This window comes from Centroberyx gerrardi, chromosome 6, assembly GCF_048128805.1.
Source record: "Centroberyx gerrardi isolate f3 chromosome 6, fCenGer3.hap1.cur.20231027, whole genome shotgun sequence".
Taxonomy (NCBI): domain Eukaryota; kingdom Metazoa; phylum Chordata; class Actinopteri; order Beryciformes; family Berycidae; genus Centroberyx; species Centroberyx gerrardi.
The window spans coordinates 17,613,375-17,641,320 of NC_136002.1; the positions used below are offsets into that span (position 1 = coordinate 17,613,375).

The window sequence follows — 27,946 nt, forward strand, 5'->3', positions numbered from 1 at the left end:
CATTGCTGGACAGTCCGTTTCACAGAAGTGCCACAAAATACAATGCAACACAAGTAAAAGCAAGAACTTAACTGTCATGTGGTTTTATTTCATTTCATTTCATTATGTTCCATCAGTTTGTGTTCATGTTAGCATGTCATCATGACCACACATATAAAGTTATTAAATGTTTTGTTGTGTGTAGATTCATATGGTTAAGGTGAATTGCACTTATTTTCTCATTCACAATTGGCAAACATCTCATTATTTACAGCTGATTCCATTTTATATAAAAACTTTACACTGACACCCCATCCCCCTGACAAACACTCAACTTTCAAAATTCTCTCACACTCACACATACAGAAAATACCAAAGAAAAACAATCTACAAAACTGTCCTTCTCTGCACACATAACAGGGTTTGCTTCACTGATTACAACTGCATTTTGTGAAAGGAGAGGGCCAAAACCTAAATATAAAAGAATCTCTTCTCAAAGGCTTTGATGCCGCAATCTGAAATCAAGGCAAATTTAGTGATCATATGTTTAGGAGAGCAGGAGTGTATTCCTTCAACTTATGTGCATAATATGATGCATGGCATCCCAGACTTGTGCAGCAATAAATATAAATTAATTGGAGTGCTGTCCTGGATTCTTATTTGATCCCAGACTTAAGAACCACCTCATATTTTAAAGGTTGAGTGCAATGATTTGAATTCTGTCAGGAATAGCTTGCCATGGATTTCTGACTCAAGGAGTTTTAGTTCACTTTATTGATTTTTTTCACAGTTCATCTAATTTGTTATAATTGCTTTAGAATCCCTTTCTCTATGCTCCGCCAGTTTTCAGTAGATTAAATGTGTGTTGCCCTGTCCAGATGCTTAGCACCACCCATTTCTTGTCTTGGCCACGATGTCCAAAGAGGAAGCATGTAACCTTCATTGTACAATCAGTGCTAAAGTAAATTGGGCAAAAATGCCTACTATAAAAATTATTAAAAGGTGAAGGCGGTCTCTCTCTCCCCCTCCTTCTGTCAGTGTCTGCCTTACTTGCATGCCCCTGCACACAGAGAAGGTGCCTTGCTTTCTGCATTTATTGTCCACTTAACTTTAGTAGTCTGATGAAAAAAAATGATAACATGCATGTTCAAAATAAGAGAAATGAGAAATTGCAAATTACTGCATTATTGTCATTTTTACACCAGCCTACGTTGTTCTCACAGCTGCCAAGGCAATCTGCCACTAGCCTCTCTCTTTCACACGGCCACATTGCACTGGACCTTTAAAACATCTGGTAGGTGTTGCCCTCACTTTGATTCGTCAACATTGAATATTAATGGACGGACAGCGCTTTTCTACTCCAAGGGTATTGTTTATAAGGGGGAAAAACAGTGACTTATTTAGATGAAAACAGTGCAAGTCAGACATAAATTAATGTCACATTGGGGCATTTTGTCTTTTGTTCTGCACATCTACGCCTGAATTAATGTTCCATAGATTGGGTCATGGATCATGGCCATGGTGAGAATGCACATCCTTGCTCAAATACAGGGCATACACTCAATGAGACAAGAACATTATATATATATATATATAAATATATATAAATATAAGTTAATGGGTAATTTTCCATGTACAGACAGTTAGACATGAACCTACGACAAACTCATTCTAAAGAAGAAAAAGGAAAAAGACAATAGATACATTCTCCCTTCAATGATTAAACATTGAGAGATTCAGAGTTTCTTTCTTGGCCAATGATAAGGGACGATCCTTGCTTTCCATTTAGTGCAAGTTACTCCTATGCATAGAGGGCCCTGCACTAACTGGGAAGGGTTTCATTCAAGCTTTGTGACATTAGATTCTCCCTGATGCTTTAAAGCTTTTGAGAAGCTCGCCCCAGTATGATTTTGGCCACAACATTGACTCAGAGGAGAAGTATAAAACTATCAAACCCAGACAGCGCAGCCTAAAATCGTCTGTGCAGAAACAGTGCAACATTGGAATTCAGCAGTCGTCAGAACTAGTCTATTATGTCTCTTTCCTACCACCTGAGTATAGGATGGATCTGATTCCAACATGGACCAGGTTTTATCTATTCACTATGTTGCTGCTATCCGCTATGTACTAGAGCCCACCTAGACTGTAATTTTACAGAAGCCAAGGCACAGTATTGGATTCTCCCTCCCAAAGGCTCGGACAGTTAAATGTGGCAATGCTGTCTTGGACAAAAGACAATGAATTCCATTTCTAATTACCTGTTGGTACTAGCTCAAAGACGTATCAAAGAAATGCACGGGTGATGACAGATATCAGTGGTGGAGGTTGAGTTCATTACATATCCACGACAGAGCTAAGCAAGAGTTTATTTGGAGTGATCGGCTTGACCCCTAGCCAGGCAAGACAGGTAGTGGTCTAGAGAGCACCCTCGGGTGGCTCGGAAAGGAAAAAGCTGTGAGACTCAGAACGTGTCAGAGGGACGGATAAGGGCCACACTGGACCAACCCCTCTCTCTTTCCCTCTCCAGCTCCTTCCTCTGATCCAGTCAGGTAGAGATGTGGAGCACAAAGCAGGCCGGCCTTCAGTCCCAGAGAGGAGCAGGATCTTCTTACAGTATTAATATAGTAGCACTGATAACTGAGTGACCGAGCGTGAATGCTCAGAGTTTGTTGGCATAGCAAAAAGAGTGTTTTTATCACTCTTGACATATCAGTCATAAGGAAGCCTGCTCTTGTTGGCCAGGGGTTCAATTTAAGGGGGAGAAACAAAAAATGGTGCAGACAGCCAAGTTGGCGGTTCTCAGAGTTTGTTGGCGTACAGCGTCTCCTCATCGCTTTCACTCTCGTCCTGGAACTCATGGGCAAGCAGGGACTTCTTGGAGCCCATGGAGGTGAGGCGGATCTCATCCTCATAATCATCTCGGTGCTGCCGCAACCGGTGGAAGCCATCCTTCTGCCGGTTAGACTTGGCTGAGCACACGCACCAGATGATGCATGCCGTCACCACCAGCGCCGTCATGGAGGCTGCTGCAGGGAGAGAAAGAAACACACAGTCGAACACACACACACACACACACACACACACACACACAGGCTCATTCATAAAACTTAACACCAGGTTTAGTGTGACATTCGGGGCAGATACCGTCACGGCAGGGTGTTTTCTCATTCATAAAAGTGAAATACCGGGACATTATTAGCATTACCGTTTTCCCCGTACTTCCACCCCTTTTGATCATTTACATATTGGGAAAGCGATTCATAAAAGCACACCGTGCCGCAAAAAATACCACCTCCTCTAGTCAGACGGTTTATTGTAGAAATAATGTTAACTAATGAAAACGAATATTAAATGCAGAAATAGATAAAGTTACATTGTGTCCCAAGGCATTAATTATCATTGGAAATGTGAAAATGTTAAATAAATATGATTCATCTATCTATATCTGATATGATTCGGTTTATCATGGTAAAAAAGAGAAGATGACCATACGCACATACCATAAACTTTTTAGCAGCTGCTGGAGTGAAGTAGAGCTGAAGTATTTAAGAAAGAGAACACCGCACACTGTTGCCAGTGCTCCAGTATATTTATTTATCTTATAGGTCTTCATCAGGTCACGATCACCACCAGTCAGTAACTCATTTCAGTAAGTGACATCATAAACATTTGGTTTATCATGGCCAACACTTATACATAGACATATGTAAAGCTTAATTAACATGTTGGTTTTGATTGGCTGTCTCCCAGCCTACAGCTGAAGATAACACAGCGGTAATGTGGCTCTGTCACGGTATTCGTGGCTGTAGTAAATGTATGAATCAGGTAAAATTACCAGGCGGCAGATTTTGCGCACCGCTATTCTGTTACCGCAAAGTTTTATGAATGAGCCAGACAGTATCTTAATCTTAGTTGTTGAATGCCTGGTTTGAACATTCGCTTAGTGCATCACAACACCTAAAATATAAAACTGTAAAATAGCGGCTGTCATTTTACCTGGGCGGGCCGGCTAAATATAATCATGATATAGGAAACATTGGCCCAATCCCAATGTCCCCCCTAAGGACTGAACCCTGAGCCCTCACAGACTTAATTGACGTCACCTGTATGTGCAGCTGTAGTGCCTGAGTGCGAGAAGTCATGAGGGCTCGAAATGGTATAGGAGGAATGGGACAGCACTTTGCGGCATCACGCGTTGCCTTGACGACGTCAGAAGTTACTATCCCCCGTCAATTAATCCATTTGTAATTTACTCTTTGTTTGCGCTTTTGTCTAAACAGCATTATTAAGCTAAAATGAAAAAAATGTTGATGAATAATGTTAAATAGACCTATGTATATGTTTTGCAACATTGCATAGTTTATACTGTGCTAATGGATATAGAAAATACACTTCATTCTACTAGAGGTTAATCTGCACTACATCATTACAATATGAAAAATATGTAAAAAAAAAAAAAAGATAAAAAAGAAACAGCAGGAGGTACATTGAAAACAAAAGGTACTTTTAATAAAGCTTAATGAGCACAAATAAGCACATAAGAAAGCAAAAGGCTATATTACATGCTGCTTATATTAGTGGCATCTAACATCCTTCTTAAACAATTAGGAAAATGTAATTTTCTTTTTTCTCAAATGAGCTGTTTATTCTGTTTTAATGTTGCAATGTTTTCTCTTTTAACTGTATCTTGCATGTAGTTTCAACCGTTTCATTCCTGTTTCTCTCTAAGTTCTTGTTAATTGTTTTTTTGTGGTTTTTCCTTAATTATGTTTTTTTTTCTTTTGTATCGGGTGTATTTGGCTGATATTTTCCACATACATGAATATTAACGTCACAAACACTATGAACTGTGGGTAATTCCCTCAAGCAAAGTCTACAGAAATGCGGACTTGCTGAAAGTCTGCATAAAGGGCTCATAAAGTCCGCCAGTGAGCCCTCGCGCACTTACCGATTTCACAGTGGGACAGCCCTGAACCCTCGCGGACTTGTCGGGAACGCGCGTCAAAGTCCGTGAGTGCGGACATTGGGATTGGGCCATTGTTTACAAAAGCCAATTTTCACAGCAGCCATTTTGACGTGTCATAGCAGGGTAAACACAGGTGTCACTAATAACATTAATGATGGTTCCATTCCATTTAGGTGTTCCAGTGCCATTCCAATGAGCCAGCATGCACAATACCAGGGCCCTGGCACTGGAACACCTAAATGGAATGGAACCATCATTAATGTTATTAGTGACACCTGTGTTTACCCTGCTATGACACATCAAAATGGCTGCTGTGAAAAAGGTCTGTTCTCTACCAGTGCTTACCTGCTGTGGCCACCACAAACTCCCTGGGCAGACCAAAGATGCTGTTGTCCATGTCAAACTCAATAATGATGGAGCTAGCAGCTTCGTAGGAGGATACCACCACCTGGGAAAGACAACGCCTATGCCATGAGCCACTAAATTTAGATGTTGAACACATTTAGATGTTGCAGACAACAGACTTCAAACTACCTTTCAGTCTCTCTCAACTGTACAATTACACTTTGTTCCACTTCAAATTTCATTAATGTGGGGATGATGATTTAACATCAACAATTCCTGTGAGTCATAGGGGATTCTATGTCGAACAGCAGAATCTCTGTTTTGGAATTAGATTTGTTTATTATTGTCTTAAGCATTTAACCACTGCTAACAGGAATGACTAAAGAATAAGAGCTCAGAACTAGATCAGAGGTTAAAGTGCTGTTCCAACATGAAGTTGAAGTTTGCAACATTTGCAAACATGATCAACTCTCTCCTAGCACTTGAACCAAGGCTCTAATCTAATGCCATCAAGGGTAAAAACACTGGAGCTCCTGACAATAAATTAGAGAGATTTGGTGGATTGTATGAAGTTTCCCTTACAAATGAGCGTTATCTCACTGTAGCTCTAACAGTTATCAAACAGAAAATGTGTGAGCATTGCCCTGGGTACTGTCACTTTGTGCAGTCAGGAGTAATATGTCTGTTTTAGGGTATAGGAGCCTATGAGACTAAACTATAGTATGTAGCATTGTTAATCACAATAGTATTTACAGTACTTTTTTCCACAATTCGACAAATAGTTGCTGTGCCACTGGGTTGCTGGCATGAACAAGGAGATATCTTATTATTATTATTATTATTATTATTATTATTATTATTATTATTATATGCATTCAGGCAAAAATGAAATAATGTTCAATGATAAAAAAAATAGGTATCTATAAAAAGATTTTCCCACAAAGATGCACCTCAAACCACTCTGAAAGGGGAAACTCAAAATGTCACCAAAAACAGAAAAATACCAAACTCTATCCTATTATCAATCCTAGCTGTCTCTCCAAGGAGGAATAACAGGCTGTTAGCTATCAGTTGCTGCTTCCTACAGATGCTTGGTTGTTAATCACCTGGTTAACAAGCCTCATTGTTTGCAGGTGTGTCTGCTTAGTGTGGTCCAGACCAGGTTTCTTGTATGTCTGAGATAGGATCTTAGGACTGGCTCATGAAAATTAGTTTCTTTAATTTCTTACCTTTATTTTGAGAGGTAGAGTAAATTAACAAAATCCCAGAATTTACTTTTGTGTAATTTGTTGTATCTCTGTAACCTGTAAAGTGGATAATCCCTCAGTTATTAATTCACTGCCATTAGTAAAGCGTAGTGTAAAAGCAAAAGGGGAAACTAGACCTAATAGAGGTCAGGGATCCAGGAGTTCAAACCATGAGGTTTCAGACGTGATTGAATGATGGTGGTCATCTGCCCACACAGCCAAGACAGTGTTGCCAAACAGTAAGTGCACCGCTTCAATTTTTTTGCATTATCAATATCTCATGTTACTTTTATTAAATCAAGAGAAACAGAGGAACCTACATAGTCCTCTACAGATCATTGTAAGTGATATTAATTTAATTTCCAGAGACATGAGATGCGTCCCTATGGCCTACGGCGGAGTATTCGATGTCCTAAGAAATACGGGGAGAGTATTAAGGAGAGGACTGACATGTGGGCCTCAACACATGATCTGGACCCGGAGCCTGAGCAGCGTGAAGAGGAACCCCAGAAGCCCCTGGACGACAGGTACACAAGGAATGCCGCCGTTCTTCCTGACCTCCATCCTTCCCACAGCGATGAGCCCCTCGCTTCCCAGGAAAAAGGCTCCATCAGTGGGCCGACTAATCAGCCAGGACCTCTGATGATCCATGGCTACACAGTGCCGGAGTACCAGCACACATATCATTCAGTGGTGGATCCCCTGCTCTTCACTCCCTGCGGGAAACTCGCAGCCTACAGCCTGGAGCTGGGTTGTACCATCAAAGAGCGCCTATTTGAAGAGCTGGCCTACCCTACGCTGCAAATTACACAGCAGCCAAATGGAAAGCTGGAGGTAGTGGAGAGATTTTGTGTGCTCCGCCACACACCCTATATAGACGTAGACAGTAAGGGGGAACCATTGTGCCATTCCTCCAAAGACGTTTTATGACAAGACCCTGCTATGTTTACTTATGTTTATGATATTTCACTTAGGCAACTTTTGTTTCTCCTTACCATGTAGCAGCCCAATTTGTGTCAAATGCTTGTTGAACAAATCAGTGTCAAAATGTTTAGACATTAAGGTTTTGCTGTAAAAGTTCCTTTTTATAAACAGTTTAACAAAAAAAAAAAGTCAAGAATAATTTATGGGAGACTCATGTAGTGCAAATCAGTAATCACTGTTCTTTTAAAAGCAGTTTGTATCCGCCCAACCTGAGTCCACAGTACTCTGTCCATCTTGTTCTTTGTTTGCCAGCCTGTAAACTACTGAATATGTATATATGTGTATGTGTGTGCATGATCGCCACCTGTACAATGGAGTGCATACGGCTGCCAACAGGGCGCAGTTGAGTTCTGCTTTCTATCACATAAAACAAAATACTGACTCAAAACCAGACCTTGTAAGCCTCTCGTTTTCCCCAATATTAAATAATCTGGATGGGTTTGAGTGCTATTGAGTTAATCCTCTTTCTATCCTATCAAGAATTTATTGTGGCGGCAGTAGTACAGTGTTTCCCAAACCAGTCCTCAAGTTCCCCCCTCCGGCAAGTATTTGTTCCAACTTCACTCTTGCACACCTGATCTAATCAAGGGCTACACACATTCATGCTAGGGTAGATCTGTTTCCACCGCTCAACCAATCAGCATTTACCCCATAATTGGGTCAGGTTTGCAAGAGCAGAGCTAGACAAAAACTTGCAGGACTGGATTGGGGAAACACTGCACTGGGACGTTCCATTGGCACAGGAGTTTAGTGTGCATAACACATGGTATGCAATACATGGTATGCACATAATTGCGTACCTCCTGCCGTTGCTGTTGGTAGCCATCGGCAACAGCTTCAATGTTGTGGTTGCCAGGAGCTAGCAGCGCATGGAAGTAGCCACCTTCTGCGGTGAAGACCCTCACCCCCCCGTTCAGCACAATCATGGCACCCACTATGGGCTTCCCGCTCTTGTCCCTCACCACGCCTCGCACTCCTTTATGAACCTGGAAGGGGGTACAAGTGGAGAAACATTAGTGCTGCACGATTATGGGTAAAGTTATATTATTTTGCTAGATATTGTGATCATGCGTATTAAATGTGATTTGGGGAACAAAGTTATTTTATTGCATTTTCTTCGTCTTATATAAATACTGTGATTATTTTAAACTAGAGCCTGCACTCTAAAATTAAATGCTCCAATATGAGATTTAAAAATGGCCTTATAATTGATGATTTACCGTGGTGCACCAGCCATTCCACTGACAAGCCATCAACTGTTCAAAAACCTATACTTAGCTATGTTAAACCAGCCCACTAAACTTCCCCATGCTGTGACCTCCATAATAAAAGCTTGCAGCGTACCTCCACCAGCATGCTGAGGAGAGGCTTCTTGTTCTCTGCCCACAGTGTGGCCAGCTGCTCAGCAGGGGGGAACAGACAGCAGCCAGTATACACTGTGATCTCTGGACAGTGGCCAAAGTCCACACTGAAGTCCTGGAAGGATACACAGACAGACACATGCACATACTGCTGGGAGAGATGCCCACTTCTGACTCTGCCATATCATAAACAAGGCAAATGTTCTGGTTTCAGGGGCTAAACTTCACTGCACTGTCACTCTGTGCCTTGACCATAAGCATGTGCCAAGAGAGCACACAGTGATCCTCTTCAATCTCAGTGGACTGTTCATAATCTTACATAAATGTAAAAGTACAACATTCTTTAAGACCTGTTTACGTGATAATTGAGTAATCCGGGACAAATTGGGGTGAAGAGACTCACCTTCATGCTACCCATGTGACTCTGTCTCTCTGCTGCCCTGAGAACTCCATCTGGGATGTTGCCCACTGAGTGAGAGACATTCAATCAGCTACCATTTCCATCATCTCATTATTTTATGACCGGCATTCAGTACCAGTGTAACAATGGCAATTTTTTGTAGTGCTTATATTACGTACTCTGCCCATTATTTGGACATCCAGTGACCCCGAGGTGCATCTTGGCGTGGTTGCTGGCATAAACGTTAGCCAAGTACTTCAGAGTGCCCTCATTTTCAACTGGAAAAAAAATGACATTCAAATTCAGTGCTGTTTAGTGATGTTAAGCAACACTCAATATTCATCGTTAGTCCTGCTCTTGCTATTAAGTATCCTTGTTAGGTTTGTCACTACAAATGAAGAGCTTGTCAACTGGCTACATCATTAAAAATAAAGGTAAATAATAGCAATTATGCCATTATCAGCCTATTGTCTGTGAGAAATAGTGCATTAGTGCTGCCACTACATTTCCAAACATTTAATGTAAAAAAAAAAAAAGATGGGAGAACTACAGGAACTAAAATCAAACAAAGTGAATATCAACAAAGGTATTGGGTCTTGCAAACTTGAAAAGTAGTCAAACATTAAGCGGTTTTCTGCCCAGTGGTGTTACCAGGCTGGACAGGCTTGTCGTAGGGGTAGGTGGCCAGAAGGGAGCCTCCATCGAGGGCTACAGACAGAGTGTAGCCTTTCTCTAGGATCAGATCCATCACCGCCCTGGTCTCCGGCTGGGCCTCCACCACACGCTGTGATGCATTGCCTAAAAAAAGGAAAAAATAGAGAGTGGGCACAGTCAGAGCATGGGAAAATGGATACAAACATGCTTTGCATTCGTGGCACATGTACGTTAAGTGCAAGAAATTACATTTGCAACATTTCAGACAAATCTTTAAAAATAGTAGTTTGGATACATACAAAGTGGTTTATTTCTCTCTCTCTGTCTCTCTCGCACACACAAACACACACACACACACCCCTAAGCAACTAACCAAAGAAGTCTGTGTCCAGGTCCTTGCCATGAGCATTGGTCATGCCCAGGGTGGAGGTGCACTGCTTCTCCTTAGCCAGCTCCCGTCCGTCCGGGTTGATGGAGGGCAAGATGACGATCCGGGTCTCATTGATCAGCTGACAGGGAGGGGAGGTGGGGGACGAGCGATTAGAGACAGCTGAACCTTGGGATATTCACTGAGATCATTTCACATTAAAGGACACGCAAAGGCAGACTGAAATCAATGTGTGCGAAGTTTGGTACTTTGCTATCGAGACAAAATTAACAGATTCAACCTATTCCTATTTCACAACTTGTTTGAATCTATGAACAAAGAATTTTACACCTGATTTTTGTGTTAGAAGTTGACACACACTGGACACAGTTGACAAATTTATCTAAAACCCAGTCTTTCAAACAGCCCAGTCTACCAAACAGGCACACAGAGAACAAAGTATGTGGTGAGTGATGCTACAATAATATTATAGAATTGCACACGTCACTGGTATTTTCTTCTCAATACATGCAATTCAACTGACTGAATCCTGTAGTTACCATGTTGAAGTGAGTGTCCCATGGCAGTGGTACACCACCTTTTTTCCTGAGGGGCCTGAGGACTCACCCTAGTGATGGCTGGGTTCTTGCCATAGTTGATACACAGGAAGGCGGCAAACTCCAGCAGTAGCTCCGTGCCCACGGGGGCGTTGCCATGGACCCCTGCTACGAAGCGGATCTTGGGCTCAGACGGTTCAGCCTCCTCTGGTTTGTTGGAGATTTCCAGAGCCCAAATGGTTCGAAACTCCACACTTTGGCCCAAACTGGACACCAGAGAGATGGAACCAGAATTTAAGTCAGCAATACTAGAATCAGCTGTGAAACACAGAATAAACATAAAAGCCAGGACAAATCCTGCTGAAGAAGCCTTGAAGAATATGTATGAAGCTGCATGACAGGGTAGAAAAAGAAGTATGAAGAATGGTTAACTTCTGGTATCAGCTAAATCAGAGACTTTTTGATTTTTGACTACTACATTCTATGTCTAGATCACTTGCTGTCAATAGAAATAATTTCAATCAAATTCCTTGTTTACCAGCACTTAAAACTGCTACCACTAATAGTTCTGTCAACTCTACATTGCTAAAGACAAGGTCTCTGCCAAATAAGTCCTTTGTCTGTCAAACTTCATGACCTGTAGCTCACGAGACTTTTTATGATAGCTGAAACCTGGCTGAGTGAGTCTCTGCCCCATTATTTGAAACCACTCCCCAGAATTATTCATAATTGCTCATACTTCCACCAATCTGGGCTGACTGGTTGTGGTGGCAGAGTCACAGCTATTCACAGAACTGATTTCAAATGCTCTCAAATGAGGGTTAGAAGTAGGATGTCTGACATCAAAGTCCCTGTACAAGGTGGGAAGGTGATGTTGGATTATTTGAAGGCTAGGCTACTGAGAAGATAAGCTCAGCCTACCTGCGCAGGGAGGTGATCTTGGGGAAGTTGAGGGTGAGGCCTCTGAGGAACTCGGCCAGCTCCTTGTAGCGCCGGTAGCGGAAGCTGTTCTCTGTGTCTGTGCTGCTGACCAGCTGCTCCAGGCCCTCGGCCAGGGACAGTCCCTTGATGAAGCTCTGGAACTCTTCCTCCGATGGGTCCTGTGTGGCTGGGGGGCCCTTGGGAGTCTGACCTTTAGGCTCAGAGTGGACACGTGTCAGTTTGAAGTCCACCACCTCCATTCCCTCCTTTGGAACTGTGGCATAGATCTTCACAGGCATGTATCTGGAGAACAGAGGAGTTACTGAAAGTTAATGCCCCTGACAACGGGGGTGCATACCAACACATACAGTCACAAATTAATAGATTTCTGTGAACCAATACTCCTCATCTAGTAAATACTCCATTTGTTTGTTCCCCAGTTCTTCCTTCTGACATCTGGTTCTTACCCCTGGGCAGAGGCAGTGAGGACGTAGGTCCCAGGAACCAGCAGTCTCCAGTAGTCTCCAGTATCGGCCGTGGTGATGTTGTGCTCTATCTCCTCCACGCTGATGATGGCGTTGGGGATGGCTGTTCCATCCTTAATGTCAGTTACTGTGCCCTTCACTCCATTGTGGACCTGGAGGAGGAAAGAGAGAAAGAAAATGATTGACTGAATGAGAGTGAGTGAGCAACAGAGCATGTGAGCAAAAAGGTGATCGAGTGGATGGAAAAAGTGAGTAAAAAGTTCAGTGGAAGGACTGAAAGTGTTTTTATTACCTGGTGTATAAACTGGAGCAAGGCCCGTCGGTTTTGCTCCCAGTATGTGGGCAGGTCCTTGGCAAGGGGGTACTTCACACAGCCTAGTTCGATGGTCACCTCAAAGCAGTTGGTGTTCAAGTAGTTCCAGTCCTGCATGCCGCCTGGAGAGCAAATAACTCTTTGTTACTCTGTGCCAAACAGTTTATTTTATTTCAGGATAAACTTTAAAGATTAGCAGATTAGCTTTAAAACCCCAGTTCATAATTAATATCGAGCCCCCCACTGAAACACCGTTAACACTAGTAAAACCTTAGTTTAATGTTTTCATTCATTGCACTGAATACACTTTTCACAGTCAAATCAACTGACTAAACTTGTATATGAAAGGTAAACATCAATCTTCTGTTTATTTTGAGGCTGTAAAGGAATGTTCATGTTGCATGTTTTAAGATCTAAGATCACTAAGATCACTCCACATTATAACTTGTGATTCTTCTTGGTTTATTTTGGATGCATTAGAAGGCATGCCACTCTACCTAAAGCTTACAATAGTACTTTCTAATGTTGCATGGTTTATTTATTTCACTTGCGTTAATACAGACAACTTATGATGCTGCATGGATCATTTTATACTATCAGCACTTATAATACTTTGTTCTGTATTTGTAGCATAAGGAGACTTATTAAAGTTACAAGTTATAATAATTGTACTTGTCCAACAACATCTGATAGATAACTAGTCATAAACATTCATAATACTTTTGTATTTATAATTCATTATTAGTTCAATCTATGAATGTTGATATAATGCATCAGTGAGAATTATATGTTCTTATAAGCACAGTATTAGTGTCCTTGTAATGCCCTATAGATAAACATACAGTGTTAGCAAATTTTATTTTCTATGTATAAACAACTTTTAAAGGCCAAATAAATTATAAATGTGTGCTTTGGATAAACACCTGTGGCATAATGATTATAATGAGCAACAGGGGAGAGAGATTTTGAAGTCTCTGTAATCAGAGATGCGTTTCCCACAGTGCCTTGTTTTGGCTGAAAGACGCAGGCATACCGGGAACATTGTACCAGTTGGCGCCATTGGTGATGCCATCCTCAAAGTACTCATCTGGGTACAGGTCCTCACAAGGGTGCCCATTGTGCATCAGAGGATTCTCCTGTGCACGCGCGCGCGCACACACACACACACACACACACACACACACACATAAGCAAGAGAGAAGTCAACAATGAGCAATTGTTCCAGCAAAGTCTCCAAATCTTGACTCTCCACAGATTTCATAACAAGCCTGTATCTTACATCAGCTCTCTAACTCTATAAACTCTCTAAAACTATTTTGTTTTAGATAAACAAGACTAAATAAATACACAAGACTAATAATACCATAACACCACAAGCAGGCAATATCCCAGCCTGAAACAAACCCAACAGCGGCACAGTGTCCTATTACCTGTGAGTAGGCTCGAGCCACCTGCTGAAAGACCTTGTCGTCAGGGGATATGCTGTACTGTGTGATGCCCTGTTTGTCATCATCGTAGGGGTAGTTGACCACCAAGGAACCTGAGTTCAACAAGACAGGGCAGACAGGGGGGTTCCCAGGGAACAGGATTACACAGTTAATCAAATAACCTTCAATAATGTCTATCTTGAAAAAAACGTATGAATTTGTGGTCAAATTTAACGATCATCATTATGTATAACTGCTTGACATCAAGATATAGCCATAAACAAATACACAAAACAAGCAAACTTTATCCCAATAACAATATAATCTAACAAGTAAATAGCATTATCAGGGTATCAATACCAAAGGTAAACACAAAAACCAACAGTGCTTTTATCCTAGCACTGAAAGAGTATAATTTTAGGTCCCAGAAGCTCAAAGTAAGACCGTGCCTCCATGGAGGTTGGCTGACAGGACGAAGGGGTTGCTTTTCAGCCAGTGCATCACAGCTATAGTCTCCGGCTGCCTGGGCTCTGTGATGGTGGCAAACTGGTCGGGGAAGTTGCGGTTCAGGTCAAAATTGTTGCTGTTGTTGCGTCCTCTGTAGCCCTTTGCATCACCTGTGAGGAAAGAATACGACTATTGATGACTAATCACACACAGTGTATCCGTAACCACAACATATTCTAGACCAACAATGTATATAATACAGTAACAAAATACATTAGAGAAGTGTGGTAATTGCCCTGTTCCACCTTAAATATGTAGCCTTTGCTCCACTTCCTGTGTATTTCCTGTTACCTATCAGCAGAAGGTATCAGCTAAAATATGTCAGGAGGAGGAAGTGCTTTGTGAAGGTTTTCTCTTACATCAACAGCATTTGAAATGAGAAGTGAATTTGAAAATTTTAATTAAATTTAAATTCAATAATAACCACATTCAATTTCAAGTCTTTGCATTCAATTTCTAATTATGCCTTACAAATAAAATGTTGGAATTAATTTATTTAAAAAACTATGTTTTTTTGGGTTGTTTTTTTGGGGGGGTTGGGGGGGGGGGGGAGATTTGGTGCGTGGAGGCTATATAAACCTTTCCAGCAATGTGCTTATTTTGTTTGTTAAAACCCAAGGTGGAAGTATTTTTGTTTTGTTTGATCCCCAAGTGAATTATGAAAGGAGATTCCTAATTTGTCAGTGTTTGCTACATGTAATTCCCACTATTGTCCAGTTGGCAAGCTAGGTGAACCATTCTTGAGGCTGGTTGTCATTTGATAATTCTGTTACTGAGACTGGGGTTAGGCTATTTTTACAAAACTGGCATGCAGACAAACAGGTGTTTCTAAGGAGATAACTATCAAAGCTGTGATATCCTGTAACGTGTAAAGAAATGAACAAGTACATAGATAGATACACAGATACTTGATTGTTCTCCAAGAGGAAATTCACTTTCACAATACTCAAGAGGCACCTACGCTCCATGTCTCCAACTCCTTTGTCTCCAATGTACGTCTCAGTAAATTCTTGGTGTAATCTTAGAAGTTTGGTCAGATTTGATTTGGTCTGACACATGGTAGGTTTTGCAGATAGTGTTTCTCGAGAATAGTGTCTGTCTAGGAACTTCATAGTGTGTGTGTGTGTGTGTGTGCACTTGTGTGTGTGTGTGTGTGTTTGTGTGTGTCCCCTCCCTTCCCCTTACCTTCCTTGGCTACCTCATAGCCATCAGGGTTCATGGAAGGCATGATATGGATGCGTGTGTTGTTGACCAACTGTGTGACCTCAGGATCAGTGCCATAGTTACGGCACAGGTACTCGATGAGGTTGAGCAATAACTCGCGGCCCACCACCTCATTGCCGTGCATGTTGCCCACATACTTAAACTCTGGCTCGCCTGGCGTGGAAAGAGAGGGAGACAAGACAGAGACATGGACAGAGTGAAAACAAAAGTGTAGAGGGTGCTAGATTGCACACATTTCCATTCAGATCATTTAAAATCTGCATCATAGATAGTCTTTCATGGCACAAAATTCAGTGATGACATTGAACAAATGAGCTAACTGAACAAGAGAGCCAGCAAGCACAATCTTCTCACACTGAAAAATCTTCACACTCAGTCTTCTCCATTAGAACCAAACATTAAAGCTATTTGTCATTAAATATTCAGTCTGCAGTATCTAGGTAAAATGTATTTTACTGTGAATGAGAGTACTCTAATAGCCAGGTAAAACAGGAGTGCATGGTTTGAAAAAAATCAAATCCAGTTTCATTTATTTATGACTACTCAGGCTTAAGAGCAATCTGAACATCAGATGAAAAAACAGCAACTATCCGTTAATGACTCCCTTAAAGAACCGTCCCAGTTCCAGGACATACCTTGCTCGTGGACCTTGGGGTTGTCTGAGATGACCATGACATAGAGCTCATGACCTTCCACGGAGTGGCCAATAGAGTAGCGGTGGGCGATGGAGGGGAACTCGCTGCTGTACTTGCGGAAGAAGAGCTCCATGTCTGCGTAGTTGTGGTGGCGGAACTCCTGGGGCTGGATAGGCTGCTGCAGCAGTGGGGACAAGGGAGAGCTGCTCTTGTTTCCCTCAGGAAGCACCACCCTGTTCTGGGTGGGGTTAGGGGAGCTGGTGGCGGTGGTAGATACAGGGGTGGTTGTAGTGGTGGCGGGTGGCATGGAGGACGTGGGCTCTGTAATGCTACCTGAGGGCTCACTGACCACAGGTGCCAGGGTGAAGTTCACTTCTGTGGCTTTACCTTCCATGACTTGGACATCGTGGACCATCATTGATGTGTACCTGTGGACAAAAGAAATGCATTCTTGAGGGTTGTTCAATTCCACCTTAAAATCAACCAGGAAGTCCCAGACTTAAATGACACTGAAGCCATGACATAAACCTCATCAATGTAGTTTCAAATGTACCTCTCTAGCAGGAGGTTCCTCAACACTGAACTTGTGAAACATGTTTTCGTTCACTTCAGTAACCAAAGAAGAAGAAAATAATGCTCCTTTAGTGCAGAACTTGTGGACAAACATGGCTGGGGCATGAAGACTCTGCCCCATTGATTGAGGCAACACCCCAGGCCTCAATTTGTTTGACATAATTTGAATTTGTTTGACCTCTGCTGTGTGTTTTAGTTTTGGCCCTCCCAACCTGAAGGACAATTTTATTCAAGAATTCACTGAACTCCTGCCAGTCATTATGCTTGACAGAGTATGTAAGTATGACAGAGTGTTATTACTTGGAGATTTTTATATTGATTTGTGTTGCCCCACAAATGTACTTCCTTCTGAGTTTATGAATCTTACTGAATCTTTTAATCTTAATCAGTCTGTTTTGGGGCCCACTCATACAAGAGGGCACACCCTTGACTTGGTGTTCTCCCATGCATTCATCCTGCACAATGAAGAACGTATGGGCTTTTTGTCTGTCTGACCATACAGCCATTACTTTCAATATTCAACAGACAGATTGACACACATTCCAAACTCTCACTCTGCAAGTACGTTTTCTCAGGCTTTCCTGTCATCACCTTGCACTATTACTGCCTCTGATGTTCTCCTACAAAAATGCATTAGTTCTTTGGTTCATCTTTTCAACAACACCTGCTTTATCATTCTTGATACTATTGCACCTTACAAAAAGGTTAAAAATCAAAGCTACCTAAAGGCCACATCTTATTCTGCGCATTTCTATCCTACCAGGTAGGTGCACTCACCTTGCATCCTAGGTGTAAAAAAAAAAAAGTCTGTGATTAGATGACTAGTAAGAAAACCGAGGACCAAGGACCAGGACTGAAAACCACTGGTCTAGACTGTAGAACAGACAGAAGAGCTCCTGAGGACCTCATGGTGCAGCTTGCCTCATAAGGAGTTAAAAGAGTTAAAACCTCAAAGAATACCAAACATTCTCCATTAGGGCACCTATACTATGGAGCAACCTGCCCAAGGAGCTAAGGCTAAATAAATCAGTTCTGTCTCTACTTAAAACCCCTTTTTATATAATTGCTTTCTGTAATAATTCTTAGATTCTTGATTCTTTGTTTGGATTTATTATTGACTATTGTTGACCCATTTTTATGTTTTGTCCTTTAATGCTTTGTAAACTATTTTTGAAAAACAAACAAACAAAGTTTATTATCATTATAATTATTACTCACCCTGGCACCATGGCTGAGATGTTGTATATGCCAGGGAGCAGGAGGCGGTAGTAGTCCCCATACTGGCCTGTGGTCAGGTTGTGGTTGATGCCCGCCACCACAATGCTGACATTGGGGAGAGCAGTGCCATTGATGGCCTCTGTCACATAGCCACGCACACCTATATGGACCTGAGAGAGGACAATACTGTAAAAACCAAGGACATCTTGCAGAAACAGAGTGATGGCATGCCATGGGTATCACAAAACTACAATGTTGGCAGCTATGTCTGTGCAACAAAATCTTTACTGAAAAGATTAGTTTGGATTATGGGCATTCACCCTTTAAACAACCTTGAAGAACAGAAGGTGTATTGTATTAATGAATGCAGATGTATCATTTGCTCCTCCGTCAGTTTAAGCCCTACCTTTTCCATGTAGGCCAGCAGTGACTCCCTGTTCAGATCCCATTCCTTATGGAGCTGGGAGGCAGGAGGATATTTGCAGCAGCTCAGCTCCATGGTGATTTCCAGACAGTTTCCATGGAGGTAGTTGTAGTCCTGCATCCCTCCTGGATAACAAGTCAGCAAAATAACAAACCGAGCATGTTAGAAACAGCACACTCTTCTTTGATGACAATATAAAAGAGAAGGGCACAACTAAAATCAGTAATTCAACTGATGTGTGCAACACAGCACACATAAAACAACATTCATAAAATCTAGTCTAGTCAATTTAGCTCAACTTCCTTAAATTCTGGCCCCCACTGGTGCCAGGTGCTGATTAGTACAGAAGGGACCTCTGTCTGGGAAGGCCGTGGCCTGTCTCTCTCTCTCCAAGGCTCCTGCTGAAGGATGCTGTTTGCTGTGGCACCAAGCCATCAGCAGCTTGCCAGCCAGCCTGGCTCTCCAGTTAGACAGACAGGCAGGCGGGCAGGCAGGCAGGCAGGCAGGCAGGCAGGCAGGCAGGCGGGCAGACGGGCAGGCTTGCCTTCCCATTGGACTGAGAGCAGGCTGCCAGAGGCCCCCTGGCTGGAGAGTTGCCATGGCTGCCCGCTGGGTGGCCACAGGAACTCAATAAAACAGCCACCAGGCATTACCAGCCTCAATGCCTCTTGCTGCACACACACGCAGCAACAAAGAAAGGAAGCCAAGTCCATTTGCCGCTTCCCTACATATGGTCAAATATAAAGCCTTAACACAGTGTACGCCTATGCGGGGGCACACACACCAAACATTCACAACCAACAAATAACTCAAGCAAAGCCATCTGCCTCCTACCTCAAGTCTCAAATGCACAACAATTACATATAGGGCTGGGTACCGAACTTCGATACTTTTATGGCACCGACCGATTACGTCGGTACTACCGAGTACCGATTCACGTAAAATCAATCGGTGCCAAATTTCGGTACCTGAGAGCGCGTCTGGATGAGAGAGTAGAGAGAAAGGGAGAGAGCGAGACTACGAGAGCGAGATTACGTCCCCCCTGCAGCTTGCTGCTTGTTGTCAGGGCAATGGCGAGCCGAAAGCGGTCCCAAGTGTGGTTACACTTTTCAAAACTTGACGCAGACAACGCTCGCTGCAATATTTGTATGCAAAATGCAAAGCTGGCCATGGCAACACGTCTAACCTGAGGAAACACCTGGTCAAACACAAAATATTTCTAAAAGCTGACGAGTGTAGCCTACCGTATTTGATAGCCTGAAAGCCAAGTCCCCCGCAGCAGCCGCAGCTAACGTTAGCCTGCAGCCAGTGCCGGAGAAGTTGAACCCTCCATGGACGACGAAACTTAGTGAGGCATCGACAACTTCATCGACATGTTCAGGTAATTAATTAGCTAGTTGGATAAGTTGTTGTTGGAGATAACTGGGCTTTTTTCATTGTCTTGGCTGACGTTAGCTTAGCATTTTTACTAGCGTTATCATTATCATCAGCTCGTGAGTCGTGTTGTTTACACTCTTGCTTTCATTGACAGGTCACCCTGTCCCACTCTCAACCCGCCCTCGTGTCACAGTGAGTTTTATTTTGTGTGGTGTGTAAAATGTTCTAAATAAATAACAATGTTCTAAATAAATAACAATGTTGAAATTGAGAAGTTTGGACTTATTTTTTACAACTGAAATTACATTTTTGTTATTACAGAGAGAGTAAAGTACCGAAAAAAGTATCGTTCAGGAACCGGTATCGAAGTCAAGGTATCGGTATCGGTACCGGTACCGAACATTTTTGAACGATACCCAGCCCTAATTACATATACAATCACAGCCAGAGAGATTAGAAAAAGCTTGTCTTAGAATACAGAATTTGACTATTACCTGTGACAACAGCTAGGTGATGCATGGCAAAGACACAACAAAGCACATTCAGCTTGATCGAATCACTGCTGCACAGAGACTATCAGTGAAGTGGATGCTACAGATATAGCACAAAATGAAGGGGTCTTCCTGAAAAGCCATTTGACAGAGCAACATCGGGAGGAAAGGACCTTGCAGTAAAAAATACCATGTACCCGCCATTTCTGGCTATAATCGTTTACCAGCTAGGGAGAAAAGCCATCTCCATTATTAAGGCAGCTTTAATCCACAGGCTTTGATGCGGGTACACGCTTTTGGCACAGAGTGCAGGTAGGTACCAGCATGTAGAACACAAACACAAGTTCTTCTGTGTCATTCCAGGACACGCCTGAGCACACAGCTGTTCAGCTGTCTGAAACTTGGTGAGGGTGACTGACTGCCTGCCAGCTGAATCTGGAGACTGGGAACGGCAATTTTAGATGACTTGCTCAATTCTCAAATGCCTGACCTATGTTACAGTGGAGCTGACTGGCTCTAGTGTTTGAGAGTCTTTTGTTCATCTCACATTTTATTTAAGTCCAAACAGAATATATCTAGAATTATCCAACCATTTCATTACCGTACCCATTACAAGCCACAACTAAACTTCAAAATTCTTGTATGTATGCAAGGGATTTTCCTCTTGACAATAGTAACACTTGTTTAAACTAGTTTAAACAACTGCTAATAGAGGGGGCGTTCAAGCCCCAGACTAGTCCAGCAGTGATAAGCTGGTGGTAAAACACATCACACTAGGGTATTAAGGGATCATGCCCTCTGAGCTTGTTTTGAATTGGGGTGGTCTGTAGAGATGTGGCAGGGTGGCTCACTAGGGGCTTTACCCCCTGTGGTGGCACTAGAAACAGCAGAGTGCTATGTCAGGCAAACCAACCACTTATCCCTCCCAAAAATAACATATTAATACGCACAAATCTATACTTGCAAGCAACCGACATCACAGACAAGTTTAACCTCAACTTCATCTTTTTATCCAGCCACAAGATCTTATGAGTCTCATTGAGCAGGGCTGCTTAGGGTAGTTTAACTTGTTGAATCAGGTACCATTGTCTACAGTGCCTTAAAGCAAACATCCTCCACAGACAGATGGAAAACGGCAGCCCCAACTCTAAATATCCTCTCTACAGGCCGGATCCAGTTAGACACACCCTGAGCTTAGAGGAAACCGCTGGCCAGAGCCTGGCACCACAGCCAAGTTCAATGCTAGCAGCTGAACTTGCTAACGAGCATCGCGCTGCGCAAGCCACAGGGAACGCTGAATGAGACAGAGGATGAGACATTAAAAAAAGAAAAAGTATTTTCACCCATGATAACCATAGGGATTTAGTGGTATAGCACATAAAAAGACAATCAGACAATGTGGAGTGAGAATTTATGAAGACATTTTTAAAGAACTGATTATTTTCACATTACTGTCAATGATTGACAATTAACTAGCATTGAAGAATGATTGTCAGAGGTCTGAGCGACATTCGGGGGCAATTCCACCGCTCTCAAATAAACAGTTCAATAGAGTTGGCTTTTCATTCTGGACCTTGTTCTCTTGTGTGTCTACAGATACAGTGATGTGTATTGGCTTTCGAGACATACCGCAACCAACTATCCAACAACTGACTGACCCATAAACATCTAACAGAAGAGCTACATGTAACAACCACCAAAACAAAACAGTCATAGCATATGCTTAAAACCAAGCAAGAAGCTTGAGAAAAAACACCCTGCAGGGCAAACTCCATTAGAGATTGGAGTGCCCTACTTGTCATTTAGGTTACATGAACTAAAATAGAGTTTAACCGCAGCTAGAGCAAAATGGAGAAAGGACAACCTCCTAGGCCAGGCTATGTCAAAAGATCATGAGTCAGAGTTGTTTTGCAGAATCATTCTCTCAAGCCCTCACTGCCATACAGCAAAATACCTTGACTCCTTCGTGCCTCAGGATGACATTTAAGCTAGATTTTTAACTCCCGTCATCAGGGCTTGGGGCTTTTCCCGTTAGCTGCCTCCATGGTTATTTGCCCGGACCACGCATTATTTTTAAAACAATTTGGCAAAGAACCCCCTGACCATTTCCATCATCTGCCATTAACCTAGTTTTAGCAATGCCAGCTCGTCCATTTAGACATGTCCAATGAGCGTTCCTGACAGATACGAGCACTGTCTATTAAACTGTTGTGCACTTCTTACTGTCTATCTTGAGACACAGACATCGCTGCTTCTGAGTACCTTAATTTATGGGTGACTAACTAAGGCAGCCACTTAACTTACGTAATAGCCTGACTTTTGTCATTGTGGTTGCCAGCTAAAATAGCCTTTTCACTCTAGTTCTTTCTCTAGTCAGTGTGCTTCCATTTCCTTGTTTCTGACCAGGACATTATGAGGGTTAAGACCTAGACATAGATCAATACAAGCAAACTCAAGCTAACCTAAGCCATTATGAGACTGTTGCTTAAAGAGTCTGTGTGCTGAAGGTTTTGGTAATGATTTACCGCCTCCATACAGGAAGTAGTTCCTGCTGGTGGTGAACAGATATCAATACCAGGCTTCAGGTAGCCTACAATAGAAATAAATGCTAGTTCTATTTGAGAAACCTGAAATTATAGACATCAATCAAATTAACTACATTACAAAATTAGATGAGAGGATGCTATTTAATTAAATTAACACTTAAGCTTAGGTATTAAAAAATTAACCATATTTGCTAATAGGCTGTAGATTTCCCCCCCCAAACAGCTGGTGCAAACAATCAGGGCTCATACTGCCACTTACTAACAGCAAGGACTCAGAATTAAGCAGACATACTGAAAGAACCAGGAACTCATATTTCATACACTGCTATCGGGTTGCTTAATTTGTAAAGGAAATGATGTAACGACTATGCCTGTGTAAGAACTTGCATTTTGAACTGATGATTTTTATCGCACTATATTGAGCTGTTGACTCCCTGTCTGGTCTTACCAAATGATGTTTCCCTGTATGATATATATTGTATATAGATATAGATATATTTGTTATGTGCTTTGTGTTTTTAAGTCATATGCCTTTATTGTGTTTGTATTTTTATTTTGATTCTACTGTATAATATCTTTTTATTATTTGTTTCTATTGCAAACCCTGTCTACAGCCAAGTTTCCCTTATGGAACAATAAAGTTTTTAACTGAATTTATTGTAATTGGTCAGCAACAAATAGTACCTGTGCACCTGTAGTTGCTGGCGCTGCTACTGAAATCATGAAACATAAACACTACACATCTGGCACACTATAGAGAGAAGCAAGGTAAGTAAGGTAGGAGTGAAAGAGGTGCCAATTCTGCAGAGATACGGTTTAATTAAGCCGATTAATCTGTTCACCTTCCTACCCGAGATTCACGACGGCACCCACACACACACACACACACACACACACAGGACACACGTAGACACGACAGCACACATCTCTACAGGAAAGGCATGGCGGTAACTTGAAGCCCCAGACGCAGATAAGAATAACATTAGACCTATCTCACCTCTCACCACTTCTCAACCCCCCTGACAAACCAATGAGTCAACAAGCAGACAGCATGCTGATCAAATTACTGCCTGAGTCACAGTGGTAGCCCTATTTCTGAACCTGAATGAAGAGGATTTAGAGGGGAAAACACTACAAGCTGCATTTACCTGAGCTGGTAAGGGATATGTAGGAGAGAGGAGCCCTGAGGAATGAATCCAATAGTCACTGGGCCTGTTGATTCATCCAAGGCCAGAGTGAGCTGTCGGAGGACTGCGGTGCAATGCTAAACTTGTCCACTGCTTTACGACGTTCTGTAATTAGAGGCTTTGCCAGACAAACAAAATGAGTAGAGCCCATTGAGCCTGAGGGCTGCTTACCTGGCAGGCCCAGCACTAGATCAAGAGTGCTTCATTGACTGAGAGGAAAGCTGAGTGTTAAATGGTAAGGACGCTCCAATCGTGATTTTTGGGCCGTTACCAATTACCAATCTCAGGTAAAGAGAATCGGCCGATTCCAAACTATGCAGCAATATGGATTCACAAAACTTTTAAACTATAACTATAGTCTATAACAAGTTAAACAATGCAGCTAGGCTATATGAAGTTAGACACAGAAACTATGAACTGTGCTTTATGTTGTCACCACCTTTTAAGTGAGCGTCTTAGGTGAGGGAATAAAGCTATTAAAATATATGTATAAGCAGCTTTAGTAAATAAAATTGTTCAAGTTACCTTTTTTTACTATGTGATCTGCGGCAGGTGAAAACATCACTGTTTTCTCTGTGCCTGAGCCTTCTGCCAGATTGGGCAATATTCAGAACAATCAGTTTTCTAATAGCCTATGGGCCATGCTATATTAAGTGCAGACGACATTGTAATCATTTTTTTCCAAAGCATTAACCAATACACAATCTGAAACAAGTTTTATCTTGCACAAAGCCACAAACGCTGGAATCACTCCCACAATGAATGAGACATTCTTGCTCTGGCCTGAGGTTAGAATAACTCAGAAACACAGATTTTAACAAGAGTTTCAGTTGCCTGCTGTCCACAACAAAGACAGAAGTGAATCCAAACTTAGACCCCACTCACTTGCAAAGAGAGCTCCAGAAAATGAGAGAACATTGTCCGCTGAAACGAGGGAAAAAACACCCCCTTATAGTACAATAGACCATCATACGCAGAAAATCAACACCACACCAATTACACTAGGCCATCTCCATGGCAACACACAGCCTAGGATTCTTACGTCAGACTGTTGTGTCTTTCAGCTCAGTGACAAAAAGTGTGCAGGCGCAATCAAGTCCGTGCTGCTACTGAATGCTGCCATCCCACTGGTTTTCATCGATTTTACAAGACACTTGTGTGACCCGGTCTCAAAACGGACTCTGTCTGGGTGTCCTCACTTCCCAGATGGAATTTCCACATGACCGCCAAGACAAAAACAAACCCGTGCCCGGCTTAATCGCCATGGAAACCAGGAGATTTTGTGCTCCTTCACCACAATATGTATGACTGCACACAAGAAGGTGGAATAATGAGCTTCAAATGCAATAAAGAAGACAACTGACTGAAACAGGAGAAAGAAAAGGGCTCGTCTTACCAGGCACGTCGTACCACTGGGCCCCGTTGGTGATGCCATCCTTGAAGGTCTCCTCTGGGGTGTCGGGGCAGTTGGGCTGGCCCGTCTTCATCACAGGGTGGTTCTGGGCGTAGACCCGGGCCAGGTAGCGAAATAGGCTGTCGTCATCCGAGCGGCTGTAGTGGCCCTCCCGCTGGTGGGAGGCCGAGTCATCAAAGGGGTAGCTGGCCACCACGGTGCCGCCGTGCAGGTTCCCCGACAGCACAAATCTGCAGAGACAATGGGACACTGTAGTAGCAGCCGAAAAAAGTTGGGGGATCAGGCACAGAAATATTGTGATGTAAGACGATACACGATATAGGAAAATTCTCTTTTCGCTTGCTTCCCTACACAGAAGACAACCTCTGCAGCTGGTAGGGAACCAGTGTCTTGCTCAAGGACACTTCAGCAGGGCGAATGTTGGACAACATGTGTCTTCTGACTGAAGGGCGTTCTTACTCACCACTCCAATTATGCTGTCCCAGCATAATAAAGTGATTCCTGTTCCCTTCACTAGAAGGTTCACTTCTTTACCCGTGGGGTCATTATAAAGGAGATTTAGGGCCAAAACTCCAGCTGAGTTGCTCATTGACAGGATTGTTTGTCTGTCTCTAAAGCCTCTAGTGTGAGATGCAGAGTGACTGAAAAGGTGATTGGGATCTGATGTTTATTGAAGGCATTCCAACCTGTGCTGCTAGACAACAAGACCCCGTGATAAACAATTGGAGACTATGGACCAAGTGTGCTGGGCCTCTAGAGAATGTGTGAGAGTGTGTGTGTGTGTGTGTGTGTGTGTGTGTGTGTGTGTGTGTGTGTACGTGTATTTGAGAGAGACACAGAGAGAGAAATACTCACTTTTTCTCCAAGATCCAGCTGATTACCGCCCTGACCTCAGGAATAGAATCTTGATTGACATTTATCTTGCCAAACTGGTCAGGAAAGCTTCTGTTGAGGTCAATATTTCTGGCATTTTGTCGACCCCCTGCTTCGCCATTGCAATCCCCCTCTAAGGACTTTTCAAAGCCGTCTGGGTTCATGCTCGGCATGATGTAAATATCCGTGCTGTTCACCAACTCGGTAATGCGCGGTTCTTCCCCGTACTTACCCAGCAGGTACTCCACAAGGTACACCAAGACCTGCCTGGATATAGTTTCGTCGCCGTGCATGTTCCCAACGTATTTGAATTTGGGTTTCCCCGGTGCGTCTGTGTCGGGGTCCTTTGTGATCCGCATCACCCACAGCTCCCTGCCCTCCACAGACCGACCTATGCTGGACAGGTTAGCGATGCGAGGATATTTCTGAGCCATGGACTGTAGAAGCCGGGTTAGATCGACATAATTGTAGTATTTGTTGTAGGCTTCCACTTGCTCTGTCGTGGGAGCAGTGCCACTTCTCCTGTGCCGCTTCGCTTCACCAATTTCCAGGGAGACGACAACAAGAAAAGGAAGAAAGACGAAAAGTGACACACGTAGTTTCAGCGTCGCCAAGAGATGCTCCCGGATACGTGCCATGTTTACGTATCTCCTACTTCTTCACCATTCGGTCTTTTGAGATATAGAACAAACACTGTGACTGAAAATGTAAGGCTAGTCTGCTAGCTAACGTGATATGTATTTGCTGTCAAAGACCGTCTGGCCTATCTGCATCAACTTCCCTTTCACCTCAGGTGGGCGGAGCGCCCCAGTGACGTCATTTGTATTCGGTCTGAGCATTTTTAAGGTGGACCAGCAGAGTTTGAGATTTGGGTTTTTAACTAGCTCAAATCGTATTTATCTTGCCCTGTGTATGGGGTTCCCACACTTTTTCACGCCAAGGACCCCCAAATAGACCTCTGGGCTCAGTTTGGAAAGATTTTGTCCCAAGGAATCCCATCTGAGATTTTGTGTTTTGTTATTAGTTTTGATTTTATATAGAATTGCATAATTATCCATACTAGAGATGGAGAGTTAACAGTGGGGAGAGTGAAGCTTCTAATCAAAACAGTTATCCTTATACATTATCCTATTGTGCTAATGTCCCTGCACCCCACTTTGGGACACTGCCTTAATGTCTTGACACCTTGAGACTTTATGGATGCTATAACACCAATATATACCAAGTGTACTAAGTATCACACTCCTTCATGGCTATCTATTCATTATTAGGAAGATATATATTTGTTCTTTCAGATATAGAGAAGAGAATTTGAATTTAGTTCTGTTTGCCTTTGACTTGTCTCGCTTTTGAAAGAGAACACAGACCTTTTTCAAGTTCTCTTCAGTTGTATGAGTCCAATTATTTCCTTTCACAAGTACATTATTGCACACCTCAGCTCGATATCAATGGCTATTTATGCCTCACAGTG

General features: G+C 42.6%; 1 protein-coding gene across 2 annotated transcripts; it reads right to left on the minus strand.

Annotated features, from left to right (window-relative positions):
* Positions 1-67: 67 nt before the first annotated feature.
* Positions 68-27,211, minus strand: cpda (carboxypeptidase D, a). Of its 2 annotated transcripts, none has more exons than XM_071900634.2 (21): positions 26,458-27,211; positions 25,585-25,832; positions 18,570-18,712; positions 18,164-18,333; positions 16,373-16,800; positions 15,699-15,890; positions 14,456-14,623; positions 14,010-14,119; positions 13,613-13,715; positions 12,559-12,701; positions 12,249-12,418; positions 11,782-12,084; positions 10,931-11,126; positions 10,310-10,445; positions 9,934-10,080; positions 9,462-9,560; positions 9,286-9,350; positions 8,866-8,997; positions 8,322-8,507; positions 5,291-5,393; positions 68-3,002 (listed from the first exon to the last, which is right to left on the minus strand). In XM_071900634.2, the coding sequence occupies exons 1-21, from the start codon at positions 27,111-27,113 to the stop codon at positions 2,779-2,781; spliced, it is 4,122 nt and encodes a 1,373-aa protein (XP_071756735.1). In that variant the 5' UTR covers positions 27,114-27,211; the 3' UTR covers positions 68-2,778. The 2 variants fall into 2 exon arrangements, with proteins under 2 accessions (XP_071756735.1, XP_071756734.1); XM_071900633.2 differs by having other exon boundaries at positions 68-3,005.
* Positions 27,212-27,946: the final 735 nt, after the last annotated feature.

Excerpts from the sequence above, each read along its gene's own strand:
- cpda (XM_071900633.2), bottom strand. The coding sequence starts at position 27,113 with ATGGCACGTATCCGGGAGCATCTCTTGGCGACGCTGAAACTACGTGTG. Across the intron at positions 12,702-13,612 it reads CAACTGGTACAATGTTCCCG|GCGGCATGCAGGACTGGAAC; the intron begins GTATGCCTGCGT and ends TTTGCTCTCCAG. Across the intron at positions 8,508-8,865 it reads TCCTCAGCATGCTGGTGGAG|GTTCATAAAGGAGTGCGAGG; the intron begins GTACGCTGCAAG and ends ACCCCCTTCCAG.